The sequence below is a fragment of the Erythrolamprus reginae genome, chromosome 12, assembly GCF_031021105.1.
Source record: "Erythrolamprus reginae isolate rEryReg1 chromosome 12, rEryReg1.hap1, whole genome shotgun sequence".
Classification (NCBI taxonomy): Eukaryota; Metazoa; Chordata; class Lepidosauria; order Squamata; family Dipsadidae; genus Erythrolamprus; species Erythrolamprus reginae.
The window spans coordinates 17,697,139-17,717,872 of NC_091961.1; the positions used below are offsets into that span (position 1 = coordinate 17,697,139).

The 20,734-nt window shown below is 42.5% G+C and overlaps 1 protein-coding gene across 1 annotated transcript in view; it reads left to right on the forward strand.

Annotated features, from left to right (window-relative positions):
- CAMK2B (calcium/calmodulin dependent protein kinase II beta) overlaps positions 1 to 19,605 on the forward strand; it is a 275,191-nt gene extending 255,586 nt beyond the window's left edge. Inside the window, exons 23-25 of the mRNA XM_070765550.1 lie at positions 381 to 475; positions 6,595 to 6,829; positions 10,991 to 19,605. Of these exons, the coding sequence (XP_070621651.1) occupies positions 381 to 475; positions 6,595 to 6,827 (328 nt within the window). The 3' untranslated portion in view covers positions 6,828 to 6,829; positions 10,991 to 19,605. The remainder of the gene's footprint in view (positions 1 to 380; positions 476 to 6,594; positions 6,830 to 10,990) is intronic.
- The last annotated feature ends 1,129 nt before the right edge of the window (positions 19,606 to 20,734 follow it).

The window sequence follows — 20,734 nt, forward strand, 5'->3', positions numbered from 1 at the left end:
TCAGGTTTAAGTGGGCTCAACTTAAAAGGTTCAGATTGAAATGTCGTTTTTTGCTTTTATAATCCTTTGGTTAATTAACAGCTCAGCTATGGCTCTCTTAGCTGTGCATACATCTGATATAGTTTTGTGATACACATTCATTAGCTAATTTGTCAGTTGAAATTTGCCCATCTGTATATGTTTGGGTAAAAATGGAAAGCAATACAATGTCCCAAATTCTGTGGATATCTAAACCTGTTCTTATGTGGAATGCATTCATATGCTGTACAAGATTTCTACAAAGTTAGATGCTAAAAACTAAGAAGCTTAAGAGTTATTTTGCCTTCCTTTTGAAAGAAAAAAACTCATAATCTCACTTTTCACATTCTTTTCCTCCTTAGAAAAATATGTGATCCAGGCCTAACTTCGTTTGAGCCTGAAGCGCTGGGCAATCTTGTTGAAGGGATGGACTTCCACAGATTTTACTTTGAAAACTGTGAGTAGAACATTGCAAAATATAAAAATGAGCAATCCAGTGCTTATGGCCCCAAAACATCCTTGAAATGCATGGGTTTCAAATCTCTGCCTCCTCTCCCCCTTTTTTTCTGAACAGATTCTGAAGCAAAACTAGAGCCTTGATGGTTGAACCTTCTACAATAAAAAGATATACACTTCATCCCATAGAAAATAGTCTCCCCACCCAAAATTTGGGTTCAACTTTAAAGAGCAAAAGAGTACCCCAAATTCCTTTCAAAAAATACTTCACTGAACTAAATTAAACAAGCTAAGAGAGATAACAGTTACTCTTGTTCTGGCCCTTCCTTTTATCATTGAGGATTTGTCTTCTTTGGTCTCGCTCAGACCAGCTGCCCAAATTAGATTTCTGTCTGCCCTAGCAGTTCAATTTTATCTAGGACAACCTGTAGCCAGCAAATAAAACAGAAATAAAAAGCAAAAAATGGGGAAGAATAAAAATAAATGAGCACAAATAAAAGCAACTAGATCACTCCATCTAAAATCTTACTTATGGAGCTTCTGCTGAAGCTTTAGATAGATTACAGAACTTTGCAACATTATAGGTGATGTAAACAATTTTACTGACCTATAAAAAGCCAAGTACAGTGATACCTCGTCTTACGAACCCCTCTTCATATGAACTTTTCGTGATTTAAGATTTATTTGCCTCTTTTTCCGAACTATTTTCACCTTACGAACTCGAGCGGCCGCCGCTGGGATGCCCCGAAATGCTGGGATTTCCCTGGGAATCCCCACCTCCGAATTTCTGTTGCCAGCCAAAGCGCCCCGTTCTTGCATTGCTGGGATTTCCCTGAGGCTCTCCTCCCTAGGATTCCCTTCATTTTTGCCAGCGCTGCTTTGAATCCCAGCAACAAACTCCCTCCTTCCAAACTGCATGGGGAAAATGAGCACAATGGGTGGACAAAAACGGGAGGCAAAGACTCATGGAACTCAAGAGAGGAGAAAGGTGTGCGGGAGATGAGCAGAGTAGGTGGGACAAAAACGGGAGGCAAAGACTCATGGAACTCAAGAGAGGAAAAAGATGTGGGGGAGATGAGCAGAGTAGGTGGGACAAAAACGGGAGGCAAAGACTCATGGAACTCAAGAGAGGAGAAAGGTGTGCGGGAGATGAGCAGAGTAGGTGGGACAAAAACGGGAGGCAAAGACTCATGGAACTCAAGAGAGGAAAAAGATGTGGGGGAGATGAGCAGAGTAGGTGGGACAAAAACGGGAGGCAAAGACTCATGGAACTCAAGAGAGGAGAAAGGTGTGCGGGAGATGAGCAGAGTAGGTGGGACAAAAACGGGAGGCAAAGACTCATGGAACTCAAGAGAGGAAAAAGATGTGGGGGAGATGAGCAGAGTAGGTGGGACAAAAATGGGAGGCAAAGACTCATGGAACTCAAGAGAGGAAAAAGATGTGGGGGAGATGAGCAGAGTAGGTGGGACAAAAACGGGAGGCAAAGACTCATAGAACTCAAGAGAGGAAAAAGATGTGGGGGAGATGAGCAGAGTAGGTGGGACAAAAACGGGAGGCAAAGACTCATGGAACTCAAGAGAGGAGAAAGGTGTGCGGGAGATGAGCAGAGTAGGTGGGACAAAAACGGGAGGCAAAGACTCATGGAACTCAAGAGAGGAAAAAGATGTGGGGGAGATGAGCAGAGTAGGTGGGACAAAAACGGGAGGCAAAGACTCATGGAACTCAAGAGAGGAGAAAGGTGTGCGGGAGATGAGCAGAGTAGGTGGGACAAAAACGGGAGGCAAAGACTCATGGAACTCAAGAGAGGAAAAAGATGTGCGGGAGATGAGCAGAGTAGGTGGGACAAAAACGGGAGGCAAAGACTCATGGAACTCAAGAGAGGAGAAAGGTGTGCGGGAGATGAGCAGAGTAGGTGGGACAAAAACGGGAGGCAAAGACTCATGGAACTCAAGAGAGGAGAAAGGTGTGCGGGAGATGAGCAGAGTAGGTGGGACAAAAACGGGAGGCAAAGACTCATGGAACTCAAGAGAGGAAAAAGATGTGGGGGAGATGAGCAGAGTAGGTGGGACAAAAACGGGAGGCAAAGACTCATGGAACTCAAGAGAGGAGAAAGGTGTGCGGGAGATGAGCAGAGTAGGTGGGACAAAAACGGGAGGCAAAGACTCATGGAACTCAAGAGAGGAGAAAGGTGTGCGGGAGATGAGCAGAGTAGGTGGGACAAAAACGGGAGGCAAAGACTCATGGAACTCAAGAGAGGAGAAAGGTGTGCGGGAGATGAGCAGAGTAGGTGGGACAAAAACGGGAGGCAAAGACTCATGGAACTCAAGAGAGGAAAAAGATGTGGGGGAGATGAGCAGAGTAGGTGGGACAAAAACGGGAGGCAAAGACTCATGGAACTCAAGAGAGGAGAAAGGTGTGCGGGAGATGAGCAGAGTAGGTGGGACAAAAACGGGAGGCAAAGACTCATGGAACTCAAGAGAGGAAAAAGATGTGGGGGAGATGAGCAGAGTAGGTGGGACAAAAACGGGAGGCAAAGACTCATGGAACTCAAGAGAGGAAAAAGATGTGGGGGAGATGAGCAGAGTAGGTGGGACAAAAACGGGAGGCAAAGACTCATGGAACTCAAGAGAGGAGAAAGGTGTGCGGGAGATGAGCAGAGTAGGTGGGACAAAAACGGGAGGCAAAGACTCATGGAACTCAAGAGAGGAAAAAGATGTGGGGGAGATGAGCAGAGTAGGTGGGACAAAAACGGGAGGCAAAGACTCATGGAACTCAAGAGAGGAGAAAGGTGTGCGGGAGATGAGCAGAGTAGGTGGGACAAAAACGGGAGGCAAAGACTCATGGAACTCAAGAGAGGAAAAAGATGTGGGGGAGATGAGCAGAGTAGGTGGGACAAAAACGGGAGGCAAAGACTCATGGAACTCAAGAGAGGAGAAAGGTGTGCGGGAGATGAGCAGAGTAGGTGGGACAAAAACGGGAGGCAAAGACTCATGGAACTCAAGAGAGGAAAAAGATGTGGGGGAGATGAGCAGAGTAGGTGGGACAAAAACGGGAGGCAAAGACTCATGGAACTCAAGAGAGGAGAAAGGTGTGCGGGAGATGAGCAGAGTAGGTGGGACAAAAACGGGAGGCAAAGACTCATGGAACTCAAGAGAGGAAAAAGATGTGGGGGAGATGAGCAGAGTAGGTGGGACAAAAACGGGAGGCAAAGACTCATGGAACTCAAGAGAGGAAAAAGATGTGGGGGAGATGAGCAGAGTAGGTGGGACAAAAACGGGAGGCAAAGACTCATGGAACTCAAGAGAGGAAAAAGATGTGGGGGAGATGAGCAGAGTAGGTGGGACAAAAACGGGAGGCAAAGACTCATGGAACTCAAGAGAGGAGAAAGGTGTGCGGGAGATGAGCAGAGTAGGTGGGACAAAAACGGGAGGCAAAGACTCATGGAACTCAAGAGAGGAAAAAGATGTGGGGGAGATGAGCAGAGTAGGTGGGACAAAAACGGGAGGCAAAGACTCATGGAACTCAAGAGAGGAGAAAGGTGTGCGGGAGATGAGCAGAGTAGGTGGGACAAAAACGGGAGGCAAAGACTCATGGAACTCAAGAGAGGAAAAAGATGTGGGGGAGATGAGCAGAGTAGGTGGGACAAAAACGGGAGGCAAAGACTCATGGAACTCAAGAGAGGAGAAAGGTGTGCGGGAGATGAGCAGAGTAGGTGGGACAAAAACGGGAGGCAAAGACTCATGGAACTCAAGAGAGGAAAAAGATGTGGGGGAGATGAGCAGAGTAGGTGGGACAAAAACGGGAGGCAAAGACTCATGGAACTCAAGAGAGGAGAAAGGTGTGCGGGAGATGAGCAGAGTAGGTGGGACAAAAACGGGAGGCAAAGACTCATGGAACTCAAGAGAGGAAAAAGATGTGGGGGAGATGAGCAGAGTAGGTGGGACAAAAACGGGAGGCAAAGACTCATGGAACTCAAGAGAGGAAAAAGATGTGGGGGAGATGAGCAGAGTAGGTGGGACAAAAACGGGAGGCAAAGACTCATGGAACTCAAGAGAGGAAAAAGATGTGGGGGAGATGAGCAGAGTAGGTGGGACAAAAACGGGAGGCAAAGACTCATGGAACTCAAGAGAGGAGAAAGGTGTGCGGGAGATGAGCAGAGTAGGTGGGACAAAAACGGGAGGCAAAGACTCATGGAACTCAAGAGAGGAAAAAGATGTGGGGGAGATGAGCAGAGTAGGTGGGACAAAAACGGGAGGCAAAGACTCATGGAACTCAAGAGAGGAGAAAGGTGTGCGGGAGATGAGCAGAGTAGGTGGGACAAAAACGGGAGGCAAAGACTCATGGAACTCAAGAGAGGAAAAAGATGTGGGGGAGATGAGCAGAGTAGGTGGGACAAAAACGGGAGGCAAAGACTCATGGAACTCAAGAGAGGAGAAAGGTGTGCGGGAGATGAGCAGAGTAGGTGGGACAAAAACGGGAGGCAAAGACTCATGGAACTCAAGAGAGGAGAAAGGTGTGCGGGAGATGAGCAGAGTAGGTGGGACAAAAACGGGAGGCAAAGACTCATGGAACTCAAGAGAGGAGAAAGGTGTGCGGGAGATGAGCAGAGTAGGTGGGACAAAAACGGGAGGCAAAGACTCATGGAACTCAAGAGAGGAAAAAGATGTGGGGGAGATGAGCAGAGTAGGTGGGACAAAAACGGGAGGCAAAGACTCATGGAACTCAAGAGAGGAGAAAGGTGTGCGGGAGATGAGCAGAGTAGGTGGGACAAAAACGGGAGGCAAAGACTCATGGAACTCAAGAGAGGAGAAAGGTGTGCGGGAGATGAGCAGAGTAGGTGGGACAAAAACGGGAGGCAAAGACTCATGGAACTCAAGAGAGGAAAAAGATGTGGGGGAGATGAGCAGAGTAGGTGGGACAAAAACGGGAGGCAAAGACTCATGGAACTCAAGAGAGGAAAAAGATGTGGGGGAGATGAGCAGAGTAGGTGGGACAAAAACGGGAGGCAAAGACTCATGGAACTCAAGAGAGGGAAAAGATGTGGGGGAGATGAGCAGAGTAGGTGGGACAAAAACGGGAGGCAAAGACTCATGGAACTCAAGAGAGGGAAAAGATGTGGGGGAGATGAGCAGAGTAGGTGGGACAAAAACGGGAGGCAAAGACTCATGGAACTCAAGAGAGGAAAAAGATGTGGGGGAGATGAGCAGAGTAGGTGGGACAAAAACGGGAGGCAAAGACTCATGGAACTCAAGAGAGGGAAAAGATGTGGGGGAGATGAGCAGAGTAGGTGGGACAAAAACGGGAGGCAAAGACTCATGGAACTCAAGAGAGGGAAAAGATGTGGGGGAGATGAGCAGAGTAGCTGGGACAAAAACGGGAGGCAAAGACTCATGGAGCTTAAGAGAGGCTCTTTTTGCCTTGCTTTGTTGGAACTGCCACCTCTTGCCACCTCTCGCTGTCCTTCCCCCCACTCCGTTTGCCTCAGCTTCGTCTGCCGCTTTTTAAAAAAAAAAAAAAGCCTTAATGTTTTGGATTTTGCTAATGGGCTTGCACACATTATTGGCTTTTCCATTGATTCCTATGGGAAACATTGTTTCATCTTACGAACCTTTCACCTTACGAACCTCTTCCCGGAACCAATTAAGTTCGTAAGACGAAGTATTACTGTACTTTCCAGCCACTGAGGCAAAAGTTTTCCTGCTGTTCCTTCCTTCACTTCAAGCCAAGTAGAGTTCTAATCACTAGTGCCTAATTAAGTCAAATATATCCAGTAATCCACATCAACCAGAAAAAACTGATTAAATCCAATCAAATCAGCTATCTTTATTACTTTATTACTTAGAGAGAGAGAGAGAGAGAGAGAGAGAGAGAGAGAGAGAGAGAGAGAGAGAGAGAGAGAGAGAGAGAGAGAATGACTGGCCAAGAAAACCTGCCAGCCAACTTTCATACCTAGGACAGGACTAGAGCTCCTGCTTCCTAGCCTGATGTCTTAATCACTAGACCAAACTGTCTTGGGCTTTTTTTTCCCCCTGAAAGACAAAGAGCTGGAAATGACTGGCCCTTTCCTTGCTTCTCCTGCTGTACAGTTTCCTAACCAGTACCCTGTTTGTGCCCTTCTAGTGTTATCTAAGAACAACAAGCCCATCCACACAACCATCCTTAACCCTCATGTGCATGTCATTGGGGAAGATGCTGCCTGCATTGCCTACATCCGCCTGACACAGTACATCGATGGGCAGGGCCGACCCCGTACTTGCCAGTCCGAAGAGACCCGTGTCTGGCACCGCCGGGATGGCAAGTGGCAGAATGTCCACTTTCACTGCTCGGGAGCTCCGGTGGCCCCACTCCAATGAAGGTACGAAGATGGCAAATGGGTGGCAAAATTCCATGTCTGTGAACTATCAACTGAGGGGTTTGTATGGGTCAGTATGGAGCACATGGTTGTGTTGGATTTGAGAGAGAATGGATCCATGCAAGAGCCAAATGGGAGCCATTTTTCTGCTTTTTTGGCCTTTTTCTGGTGGTTTGAAACTCTCGGTGTTTTAGACGGGTATGCAAATGTTCCATTCTAACCCACAAATTACTTCACCCATTCCAAAAGATCAGGCTGATTTTGCTTCTGGTGGGCTTGCAGCTTTCCCCTTGTTTGTTTCAGTTTATTTAATTAACTAAGAGTGTGTGACTTCGGTTTTCAAGAATGTATATGTATGTTTAAATGAAGCTGTGGCGCGGGGGGCGTTTGCCCAGGTTCACCTGGTGCACCAATTGCAGCCCTATCTGGACACAGAGTCTCTACTCACAGTTACGTATGTCCTTATCATGTCAAGGTTCGACTACTGCAATCCTCTCTACATGGGGCTACCTTGGAAGAGCGTTCGGAAGCTACAAATTGTGTAGAATGCAGCCGCGTAAGCAGTCATGGGCCTCCCAAGGTATGCCCATGTTTCTTCAGCACACTGCAGACGGCATTGGCTGCCAATTGGTTTCCGGATGCGATTCAAAGTGTTGGTTATCACCTATAAAGCCCTACATGGCATTGGACCAGATTACCTCCGGGACCTCCTTCTGCTGCATGAATCCCAGCGTCCAGTTAGGTCCCACAGAGTCGGCCTTCTCCAGGTCCCGTCAACTAGAAAATGTTGCTTGGCGGGGCCTAGGGGAAGAGCCTTCTCTGTGGGGGGCCCAGCCCTCTGAAATCAGCTCCCCTCAGAGATTCATACTGCCCCCATCCTCCTCGCCTTCCGCAAGAATTTGAAAACCTAGTTATGCCATCAGGCTTGGTGTCACTAGATCCTAGCCTCTGGCCAACGAGTATGTTGTATGTTTGTTGTCTAAATCTGAATGAATGGTTTTTAATGTTTTAAGGTTTTTTGAATGGTTTTTAGATTAGTTATTTATATTAATTGGATTTCAGATGTTTCATTGTATATTATTTTTTGATATGTTGTCCTTGGAGAGGGACGGTATACAAGTCCAACAAACAAACAAATAAACAAAGGAGAATTGTGCCATTATTTGGTTTTGAAGCAGAGTTTTCAGCTCTGGCAAACATCTAGAAAAAGACTAAGTGCTTGAAAGAAGGAGAAAAAGAAGTGGCAGTGGTGTTCTTCTAACATAGCCAGACGACAGGGTTGCAAGAGATGAAACGTGACTTCTGCTCAATTACAGGTACCATATTTTCCCCAAAATAAGACATTTCCTGATAATAAACCCAATCAGGCTTTTGAGTGCATGGCAATAAGGCCAGGCGCTTATTGCAGGATTTAAAAAAAAGATAAGACAGAGTCTTATTTTTGGGGAAACATGGTAGTTCTTGAGTTATTGGGGCCAGAATTTCCAATTAAGAGCAAACTGATTGTCAAGAGAGCCATGCCTGATTTTACAACCAATTTTATCATGGTTGTTATGTGATTGGCTGCAGTCGTTAAAGGAATAATGCGGCCTTTAAGCCTAGCCACCTTCCCCTGTACTTAGTTTGTTGAAAGCCGGCTGGGAAGATCACAAATTGTGACCTCAGGACATAAATACAAGCCAGTGGCCAAGTGTCTGAACTTTGAACACATGATCATGCGGATGCGGAGAAGATTGTAAGTGGCCATAAGTCATTTTTTTCTCAGTGCCATTGTAACTTCAAACAGTCACTAAATGGATGGTTGTAAGTCAAGGACTTCCTATATTAAGTGTTAAAGTAATCCAACTTTTACAGAAAAAAAGTTTCTTTTGAATTTGATTTAAATCAGGAAATGGTTGGATGTGTCTACAATGCCACTAATGTGCAGGCTCAGGGCTGAACCTGAGTTATGCATAACAGCCTCAGTCAGCATCGCATGTGGCTGTCTGCCTCGTGGGCATAATGGGACAACTTCTTATGCCAATCTCGCCACAGGGAAACTTACCATGGGCAAATTTGCCATGACCAATTCACTTTGGGACAATTCAGTCATTCATTTTAAGTACAGTGGTACCTCTACTTACGAATGCCTCTACTTGAGAACTTTTCTAGATAAGAACTGTGTGTTCAAGATTTTTTTGGCCTCTTCTTAAGAACCATTTTCTACTTAAGAACCCGAGCCCGGAAAAATTTCCCAGGAAATTTGAGAGCAGCACGAAGGCCTGGCCAGTTTCTTGCCATTCCCACTTTAATCCAGGCCATCTTTTTTTTTAAGCCTTAAAGTTTTGGATTTTTTTTTATTCCCCTGAACTCACCTTCTTCCTTCGGCAGCAACTCTCCTCCTCCTCCTCCTCCCACCCAAATTCCGACTTTTATTTCTTTCCTAATGGGTTTGCACGCATTATTTGCTTTTACATTGATTCCTATGGGAAAAATTGCTTCTTCTTAAGAATGTTTCTACTTAAGGACCTGGTCACAGAGCGAATTAAGTTCTAAGTAGAATAGAATAGAATAGAATAGAATAGAATAGAATAGAAAGCAGAAAAATTTTGGTCTTGGATTCAAAACTGGTTGAAAGAAATATTAAATTATCAATTGGAAATGAAACCAGAAATGTATCTTTTGGGAATAATTAGAGGACAGCATAGTAAGGAAGACTACTACTTGATAACACATATATTAACATCAGCAAGGTTGGTGTTTGTACAAACTTGGAAAAAGGAAAATATACCAAATGAAGAAATGGTGATTAGGAAAATGCTAGATTGTGCTAAATTAAGCAAATTAACATATGAATTACAGAATAAACAAAATAAAGACTACTATACAGTTTGGGGAAAACTTTATAGCTGGATAGAAAAGAAAAATAATTGAACTAACATTTAAGAAAAAGAAGGAATCTATGGAAACAGAATTGTAAAGTATTAAGCAAATTCATTTTGTGTTTATATATATATGTGTGTGTGTGTGTGTGTGTGTATGTATGTTTTGTTTTGTTTGTTTATTATTAAAATAAAAAAAGAATAGAATAGAATAGAATAGAAATAGAATAGACTAGAATTTTATTGGCCAAGTGTGATTGGACACACAAAGAATTTGTCTTGGTGCATATGCTCTCAGCGCATATAAAAGAAAAAGATACATTTGTCAAGAATCATATGGTACAACACTTAATGATTGTCATAGGGGTCAAATAAGCAGTGAAGAAACAATCAATATTAATAAAAATCTTAGGATAAGTAGGGGTACCACTGTATTTTAAATGGTTTTAAAATTATTCTAATTTTTGTCATTCACATTTCCTTTTGCATCTTTTATTTAGTGGTTCGATTCCACCATTTCGTCTATGTTAGTGCAAGTCTTGTCCTGTGGCAAGTGGTCCCACACTTACCTGGCCACAGCTGAGTTGTCCTGTACTGAGTTAGCAGTGGTGAGTTATCCCAGACCACCTCATGGGGTTCTTGAGCTGTTCCTCACTGTTGTGGTTAGCTCTGGCCCAGCTCCTGCCCCAACGAATGTGCAGGTGGATGTGGGGGAAACATCCACATGCCGCAGGCCTGTTTTGCTCCCAATGGAATCTGCCAACGAAGTCTCCTCTGACCAAGGAAGCATGAGTGACAGGGAAGAGGGGAGTTTGGCAGACAGCCCAGGAGATCAATCATCTGTATCATCCTTGGATTCTGAACAAGAATTAATGACACATCCATGCATACGTAGAGTGATGCATAGGAGACAACAACTGAAGGATTATTACAAGAGAAAATGAGGCCACCTGTGGTTGGGTGGGGCTGCTGTAATTAGTGCTACAGATAAAAAGAACAGCGTGCTGGTTTAGCCTTGTGGCAGTTTATCTGATTCATTGTTTCATCAAGATCGTGGTTTTTGTGCTGTTCAAGATTATTGGGTGAGCAATTGGATTGCATTTAACCTATGCCTTGTGTGTACCAGAAAATCCCTTTGACATTTAAAAAGGGAGCTGTTTCTGGCTTTCTGTTTATAAAAACTTTTGGGTTTCCCTTTTATCGTGTGGTGTGTGTCTTCCTGGACTAATTACCCTGTAATTACGGGCAGTTGAAACACACCGGCAGAATACTCACGATGCCTCTATTTCTTTTTGTCTTTCAGAATTCATGCTGGCTGTTCTGATTTCATCCCGAAGGAGATGGTGATTTCAGCTGAACCACTAGCCGGGAGCAGCAGTGACAAGCACGCGCCCGCATGCTCGTGTCCCCCCGTTCCCTCTCCTTCCCCTCTTTCATTTCCAGTGCCTGTGTTTGCAAAGAGAGAGAGAGAGAGAGACAGACAGAGAAACACATTCAGAAAAACAAAAATCCAAGTAGACTCAATTATTTTTAAAAAGAAGCAAACCCAGCCAAATCCATCCAGCTGTCTGATTTGCAGCCCGACTATAATGCACTCACCATCCCTATCAGTTCCATTTTTTCTTTTTTCCCTTTTGGTGTGCAGCTGTTCAGGTGACAAGATGTTTCAGTGAAAATGTCTCAATTTCAAACAAAACAAAACAAAGTTCCCATCTCCTCCCTGTATCCATCCCAGTGTTGAACAGTGTTCGTTTGTTTAGTGAATACACATCTATACACACACATACACAAACACAAACTTTACCAGACCCTTCGTTGAGTGGGCTTCAGATGCAATGGACAAAATCTGTCCGTGCACTTTTTTTGCATCTGCTCCTTGGCCGTTTTGACACACGTGTAAAATACACATTTGCCATTTTACACATGTATTTAAAAAAAACTAACTGCATTTTGCAATTTTTTTTAGATGTGATAAATATCCCTTCTCCCACGAGTCTGTTAAATCCAGGAACTATTGTAAATATATATACATATGATGTGTGTGTGTTTGTGTGCCTCGCATGCACACACATACACGAAGCCAAACACAGAGCCCCCTTTTATAGTATTTGCATTCTCTGCCAAAAGTCCGAGCCTTTTTTTCTCTGGTGATTGTGTTCACACTTGGAAGTTTGTGATCAGTGCTACCATTTTGTTTTGAAGACGACCCCTCCCCTCCAGCCGCCTTCATTTCCTTTCTCCTCTAGTTGTAGTTGTGGATTATGATGCTAGTTATTCAGCTTCTTCATTTGATTTCTTTGTTTCCTTTGAATAGAGGGAGGGGGGATCCTATTGGTGGCAGAGGGGTTTGATTTTTTTAGGCTCCTCTCAGGCTAACACCACTGCCAATGATTTTCTGGTAGGCTCATGACTGCATCCATCCTGATAGGTCTGTAGGTGACGTATAGCATCGCCTTGGGGTTACACATAGGCCTCGCTGCAGACTTTTGGATACCTGCATTCTCATTAGCACTTCACATTTTACTAGCACCTTGATCCTGATCTCTCAACAAGGGCTACTGACACTGGAGTTGTACTTGTGTCCCTACCGTGGTTTATTATTAGGATGGGGATTGCCCTTGCTTAGTGGACCGGCTGGGAAGTTGTAATGTTGCTTCAAAGAGCTAGCAAGAAAAGAGTCAACAGTGCTAACTCTCCACCTTATCTAGTGCTGGGAAGCTAACTGTCTGTCCAGCAGCATGAGGAAGAGATGCTTTCTTACACTCTGTAAATGCTCAGCCTGTCCACCCCACCTTTTCCCACTGCTCTCTTCCTTCCAAAGAGTATGTTGACCTAAAAGGAATAGGAAGATACTATTTTTTGGAGGGGGTGCTTGAAGTTTTGGGCCTAGAAGAAAGAGAGCTGGTCAACGTAAAGTTGCATAGCCATTCATTCATCTCCATTCTCTCTCTCTCTCTCCTCTGTGAATTTACCTGCAAAGAGAGCTGAGTAACAGCAAACTTTGAGAAAATTGCTCTTCAGGGAGCTCTAGATTCAGGAATTGACACAACGGGTGGCCCCAAACAAGCAAAACCAAAGGGGGCAATTCTCCCCATGGACTAAGTTGTAACAGAATGCGATGGAAGGTGGTGTTGTGGGGTCTTTCATTGGCCAAGGATGGTCCGAATGATATCAGATGCTGTGAAGCAGTTGCTAGTGCCAGCTTCAGCTGCCCCAGGTCCCAGTGGAAGATCTCAACCATTGTCTTCTGCTCGCTACATCTTTGTGTCAGGGGGCTCATATTGGCTGTAACAGATGTACAGTGTGGCATTTGCCCAAATGTATAAATAAGAAAGCTCTGTTTTCTTCTAATGGGCTCTCCTCTTCCCCCCCCCCCCATCTTTAAATATTCACAAAGGAGATGCCTTCCTCCTCCTCAGTGGCTTGCCCAGCATCCCACAGCTTCAACTGGTTTCCTAGCATGCGGTGGTTAATTAGGTCCTTGTGACCACAGAAGCAAATGAGTAATTCCTCGTGGACCATGACTAGAGGAAATGATTTGGGGTGGGGGGAGGAGGGTGAAATACCTTGCTACAATATGCAGGGCATAAACCCCTATTTTGACAAGTGGAAACTGACATTGTTGATTCCTGCCAGGAAAGATGTCAAGGCAAAATTTAATGAGGTGGTTGCTTTGAATGGAGGGATTTTTCTAGTAATCGCTCTACAGATGGAGACATAGAAAAGTGGCAGAAGTTGATTTCAGTGGCCTTTGCTTCCGAGATAGTAGATGAAGGTTGCGCACAGAGCGTCAGCTAAATGGGAAATCAAGTGGGTTGATATCAAGAACTCCATACTTATAACTGGATGATGGATTGTGGTCTTTTGAAATTCTACTTTTCTTACCCATTTAAAGCTTGGAGGTTGTTTGGCCAGTCCCGTGGACTTCTTGTTGACACTCCTTTTTCGTAGCTTGCTTCCAGTCCTGTTGTTTAATTAAATGGTGAATTCTAGGTGTGCAGGGCTCCAGGGATGATAGGATGTCATAGGGAGGAAGGCAGATGCCATGTTGCAAATTTTTCCTTCAACTTTTGGATAGTTAGATGTATCTGAAATACTTGCCCCAAAAGAGGCTGAGAAGGCTAATAAAGTCTCTTCTGGGTGGTTCTCTTATCTCGCCTGTGCCCTTCTGTGGGCTTTACATTATCTCTCAGTGGTGGATGTTCCCATGTCTGTAATAAAGGTAGATTCCCCCAACTTAGGGGAGTATAGTTAGCTTTCATATATTCAAACAGTACTCGGAAAATGTGCATGCAGAAAATACAGTTGTTTCTAACTTTTTTTTAATTATTCCAGAGATAGAATTTATGGACTAAGCCAGATCTTCAAATTTTTATAAAGGGATCTTATCTAAAATTACATAAGAAATGTTAGTTTACTGTATTAAAACAGAATTGGCAAACAAGGGCCATATGAGGTCTTTCAGGAATGGGAAGAGTGCTATCCACTAAACTGCACTGCCTCCCATTCCCTGTAGATATGAGAGCAAAATAAATGTTCCTAGATTTTTCTCAAAGGTTTTCCTCTTTCTGTAAATTACAGTTTTTGCCTTCGGAGGAACTCTTGTCACCAAAACAAACATGTTGATTTCCTAGGACTGTTGATTGCAGAACAAGATTGTTGAAAACTTAGGTTGCACAGGGAATCTACTCTAAGTGATATGAGCTAAAAATAAATGGGAAGACAATGCTGTTTTTGGAACAAAAGGCTGAAGTGCTACTTTGCATAATACAAAAAAAAATACAATTTAGGGGCTGAAAATCCCCAAAGAGACTTCTTTTTCAATTAGACAAAAAACCATTTTTGCAGTGTCTCAATCAAAATGCATCCATGTCTGATTTCCCCAAGTATACATTACTTTACAATTTGATGTGAATAGAATTAATTCAGCATTTCAATCTGATGTAAATAATTCAAAATTTCCATCCCAGTGTTGTTTTTACAACTCACATAGTCTATAGTAATAGAGATGGGTGAATGTAACCAAGTTCAAATGCATTTCTCTTTTTCTAATCTAAAGTTTGTTGCATTATCTTTCCCCATGTCAGCTCATCATTTTCCCCCTAAAAGTTTTGTGCATGGTTTTAAATATATTTTCCCTTAGGTACAAATGAGGAGTAAATGATAAGTTGGTTCTTGGGTAGTTGTTTTAAATTGAAAGCAACTGTTTTTCTAGGCACAAGTGATAACAAAGTTTTCTTAAGTAGATTTATTAAAATCAACAATATAAAGTTACAAGGATTTCAGCAATTAAATATATTCTACAGGAGTCCATTTATCTCCCAAGACATGCCAGAAAAGTTTGGTATTCTTTCTTCTAATCCTCTGGTTCTCAGTATTTGCAGCACAACTAGCCATTAAAACGTATGATATATTTATGTGCCTTCTCAGTGAATTAAGGTATCTCATTGGGATTAAGGTCAGGCAAGAATAAACAAGATATTTTTCACAATTAGAATTTAACTTAAAACCATAGAACTATACTAGGTTGTAAAATAAAATGAATAAAATTATTGAATGTCATTCATATAATCCTTTTTGTAGACACATAATAGGTTGTGGCTATAGTGCTACCTGCCATACTGGCAGAGATAATAGAGACCCATATTGCTAGGGAAGCTGAACTAAATGGCCAATACATAAATAAATATATAAATATATGGCCAAAATCAAGTAACAATTAGCCAGATGACCAATAGTTTTACTTAGACTCTGCAGAAATACTTTTGTCATTTCATTTATAAATCCTCTCTGCCACCATAGGTAGAAACGTACGGTTGGTACTACTTAGAAGTCTAAGCTCAACTACTATGCATGAACATTTAAAGAAACGTGGCTTATAATAAGATTTGTGAGGATACTATCCTTTATTGTTGAATTTGTGTGCATTTCTTAAACTACAAACTTTCATGCAAAATTCAGAAACTTGTGTTGGTCTCATGGAAAAACCCTTGTTTCTAAAACTTGTGATATGCTCACCAGAGGGCAGCAAAATTGGATTAAAATCTTGGGTAATTTCCATCAAAGTCAAATATAACCTTTCTGAACCTTAAAGACATCACCTATTACAAATTTCCCAACAAACACATCCAATAGCCTCCCACCTGACAATCCTGTGAGTTGCAATCTAAGGCAACTGGGAGACAACAGGGAAGGGAAGGCTGGCTCTGCTATTCAGAAGGGAGACATATCAATCTGGGAGATCACTGAGGTATCCTACCAGTTTAAAGAATTGAACTGTCAACCATCCCACTGGCATATGCAGCAAAGGAAACTCCTGGGATATTATTTTATCAAGTGCATAGATTTACTGATAGATCCATATAGGCGCAGTAGAATGCAAAGCCAATCTTGACTTTTTGCCCGAAAACCTGCATAGTTAAAATCCTCCCCCCCCCCAGCCCATCCATTGTCCTGTGTCCACCAATCTCATCGTTCAACCTTGAGATGTTGAGATTCTCCCAGGTCACAGACAGTACACACGAATTTAATTTTCCCCCCAGCCCCCATTGATTCCAGTCATTCCTTCCTTCTCCCTGATTTCTGTTGTCTGGCTACAAGTGAAAGTGCAATTATATGAAAGTGGAATTATATGTAATATATATATGTACATATATTACAATTTAAGTCTTCACAAAAACGAAAATGTGTCTCAAGCCAGGTTGTAGTAATCTCAAAAACCAAAATCAGTTAAGCTGACTAATTTTTAAAATTTATGCTCATGGTGAACAAAAATCAAATTGATGACGACCTAAGTTTTACTATTGGCAATTCCAATGTTTGTATTTATTAAAAAGATAATCTCGCCACATTTTGAATGTAATCAGGCATATGCAAATTTCTTATGCCAGTCTTGCCAACATTTAATTCTGCAGTTTTTAACAATACTTGGCTCTTGTCCAAGAGATAAACCATTGATAAATGAAGTCAAATGAGCAGCCAGCTTATTTGCAGGTTTTGCTTCAGCACTGACACTCCATCACTTCAATCCATGGCAACTAAAGTTCATATCATCAGAAGAACATGTTTGGAGATACAGTATGGCCACTGCTGTTAGGGTGGAAATTAAAAAAGATGACAAGTCACATTTAGTCACAAAATTACACCACGTTTTGTAGCTTTTCTCCCCCAGTAACTCACTTTCTGAAAGACAACCTGTATTTCAGTCTGCAACCAGTGTCATCTTACACAAGCTACCTAATTGCTAAAAGTGAGCGAAAATCAGATGAGAAAACCAAGTGACCATAGAGCTTGTGCAAAAGTGAGTTTTTTACATGTCACCAGTTGCAAATGTTCTGATGGATGTGCGTTTATCCAATCCCCGCGTTCTCTGATATGGTGGCTGGCAAGAGATCTAGAATTCCTGCAGTGAATGATAGGAATATTGTTAATTCTAAGGAAGCTATTCCTAACCACCCTTCATTCCCAAATACTTCAGATTAAACCTACTTTGTGCCTACCTACCTTGCCTTGCTTTTATCCTCCTACAAGTGTACTACTCTTAATTGGAGTCTGATATTTTTGGCAGTCTCATATGAAACTGATGGGTTTCATTGCTTATATTGCTTTGTGCTTTGTGCAAGAAACTTGTCTGAATCTTTTTTTAAAAAGTCATTGTCTGTATTCCATTCGGCTCCCAGTACAAGAAACTCAACTTTGCATGATCTGATGCTTCGGGGATTCAGTATCTTAAAGCTAGATTGATTGCATGTACTTGACAAGAAGAACAATCAAAAATAGACTGCAAATACATTAAGAGGACTTAATGTGCCATTGTAACTCTGACTTTGGTTGAGTTTTGGAAGATACTAGAAGTAGAGCTGCCAAACTACCTCCCAGAAAGAATTATGTGCTTGATCATAAATTAGAACCTGTTGAGCTAAAGAACACAAATTGGCAGTATTTTTGAGCAAAAAAGTTTATTTTTCTGGAGAGCGATAGTTGCTGTCAGAAACCAAAGCTGAAATTTGAGATAATAGACTGAGGGATTGGTTGAGCTGGGATGGTGTGATGTAGTCTCCTTAACAAGTGGCATGATTATTGCTATTCCCTGTGCATGTTCTAAGGGAGTTGCTTCTGGTGTCATTTCTGTGGTGTCCCATCTAATTTTGTTACTATGGTGTCCCAGTTCTTTGCCCCACAATGATACTGCTTTCTAGTATGACTTCTGTGATGGCTTGCTTGTCTTGTCATCCTACTATGGCTGGTATGCAAAAATGATAATACAAATGTCAGTGTTAAGTTGTGTATTGGCTGCCTACAAGCAGGGTAATCCACATCCCAGAGACACAACAGGAGAAGTTCTAGGGCCCGGTGATCATTTTACAGTGTGATGGACAGGACCAATGAGAAGAAAACACACAAGTATTGAATTGCATACCTGTTTTTTAGACATTCCTATGCAAATTCACATCCTTGAACATCTCAGAGCAATCCATATGGTTGAAAGGAAAGTTTTAGCAACTGGAGCTCATGATGAACTATTGAAATAGAAGACTCGGTTCCTGTTTATGTTGAAACAAGCATCTTAATTCCATGGGGATGCTGTATCGCAGTGGACAGGACCGATTTTAAGTGACTCTTTCACTTGAAAATAGGGAGGGGGAAGCATTTGGGCAAGCATTATTTTGTGCCTTATGGCTAGACTGTAGTTCAGTGGTTTAGACTATGTTCAGGCAGATCTCACCTGTTTTTGCACTTTAGTTGTTTCTTCCATCTAAAACCGCTCCAGTAGCACTGACAGCTGCTTAAGATCCATAGGTTCCCCTCTGGTTACAATAACCAAGAGCTCAGTTGCTCCTTGTGATTGATAGTGGACAAGGAAGCCTCTTTCAATCTCTCTGATGCAGTCTTGAATTTTGGAGGCAAGCGTGAGGCCACCAACTCATTCCGCTGTTAAGCATGAGCAACTTGAGAAGAGGAAGGAAGCACACTTGTGTGATTGTGCAAACCTGGCAGTTGGAGGCCTTCTAGCATGGAGATGTTTCATAGCATTCAGGTGCAGCCTTAGTCCAGGTTCTCCTTGTAGAGCATCCCCATCATCTCAATGCAGTATTTTGCATGGCTAATGAATGTAAAAGATAATTGGACCAAGAGAGAACGATGGAAGAGGGGAGGGAGGGGGGAGGTGTGAGCAGGCATTGGGGGGAATGTCCCACCAGCACTGATAATAGCGTTGAAAGCACTTTATATCAAGAGATGAAATCTCTTAACAGCTGCCCAGTTCTGTGATTGGGTTTTGCACTGCACCATCATAATGGCTGGAGTGGCATTCAGTGGAGCACAGGAGTGCAAGAAGGCATAAATCTTGCTCCTTTTTCTATATGAAGCTTAAAGGGGGGGGGGGTGTTCCCTTGTATTGTTTCCCTCCCCAACACAGTTGCATCCTGTGAGCATGCTGAAGAGCAGGAGGCAGGCTGCTTCCTGGGATTTAAGTAAAATATTGTTTTCCACCCCTCCATATACAAGACCCCTGCACCGACACTCACCGCTCAAGTGCGGCTATGGTCCCATCAACCCCCTGCACGCACACACACATGGGGAGGAAGTGCTTCCAAGACAGGATTGTCCAGGGAGGAGACAATGTTAAGAGCCAGTCGTTTCCAGCTGTTTTGCCTTTGCACCCTTGCGTTTAAACAGGTTTTTTTTCTTTTTGGCATTTCTTTTTTCGAGGGGAGGAGTTGGAAACAGGGGAGGTGGGTATTTGAATAAACATGCAAAAAGGGAGATTTCATAGTGGGGTGGCATAATATAATATGCTTGTATGGTTTCTGTGGAAGACTAACTTGAGAAGTGTCTCTACATCCATGTATATGAAAAAAAAACTTACAAGCCGCATGTTGAAACAGGTGTTTCATTATTAAACATTAATGTACCAGGGTTGCCTCCCCTTTAATGTTCACCTTGTTTACTATGAAACTCAGTACATTGCTGGGGGTATTTTTAGACAGGGGGATGGGGTTGGGTTTGGGGTTTTTTTGCATGATCTTAAAAAGAAGGAATATCTATAAATATCTATATTATATTTATATATATATACATACATACATATATATACATATGTATACATATATAAATATATATATATATATAATCTCTATTGAGAACTAAAAGTGAAGCTGAGCTGTTAAGTCTGTTCTATAAATGCTGGTGGACCTTTTTTCTTTCTTTCTTTCTTTCTTTCTGACGTAACTTTCTTTTTCTTACCATTTCACTGTCTTTTCTTTCTGAGCCTTGTAAGTGTAAAAACAACCAACCAATTCCAACTGTTTTTGTCTTGGACAACTGCAAATAAAATAAAATTTAAAAAGAAACACATGCACACACCCAAACATGAAAAGGGGACTAGAAGCATTAGAGAGAGAATGTCTTCAGTGTGTTTCCGAGCTTTTATAACAAGCTTTCTTTTTTCCGTATCCTGCTTTTTACATGCTACGAAGTCAATTTTAATATTAAAATGCAACTGTCAGGCTTCCTAGGGAATCAAAAAAGGAAAATATTCTTTGTATGCAATACACACTTGCAGCAGGCTGCGTTCACGTTTTCAATCATACTAAAACGCCTGCTCCTGATCAGGTTTTTATACTGTTGTCTTTGCAACCTCACTCAATCCTGGCAGAAATTAGAAGAATAAAGATAAAAAGGAATGCAATGGATCGACCTAAGATTAGATGAACCGATGGGAGTGGGACAAGATTGCTTGCAAACTGTGTTCATTTATCCCTTGACTTACAACCACAATCGAGCCTAAACTTCCTGTTGCTAAGTGAGACATTCATTAATGGGTTTTGCCCCATTTTACAACCTTTCTTGCCACAGTGGTTAAGTGAATCATTGCAGGTGTTAGGTTAGTCACACTTTAAGTGAATCTGGCTTCTTCAGAGAGGGGCGGCATACAAATCTAATAAATTATTATTATTATTAGTAGTAGTAGTAGTAGTATTACCCACCGACTCTGCTTGTCAGAAGGTTCTAAAAGGTGATCACCAGCTGATCCCAGGACAATGCA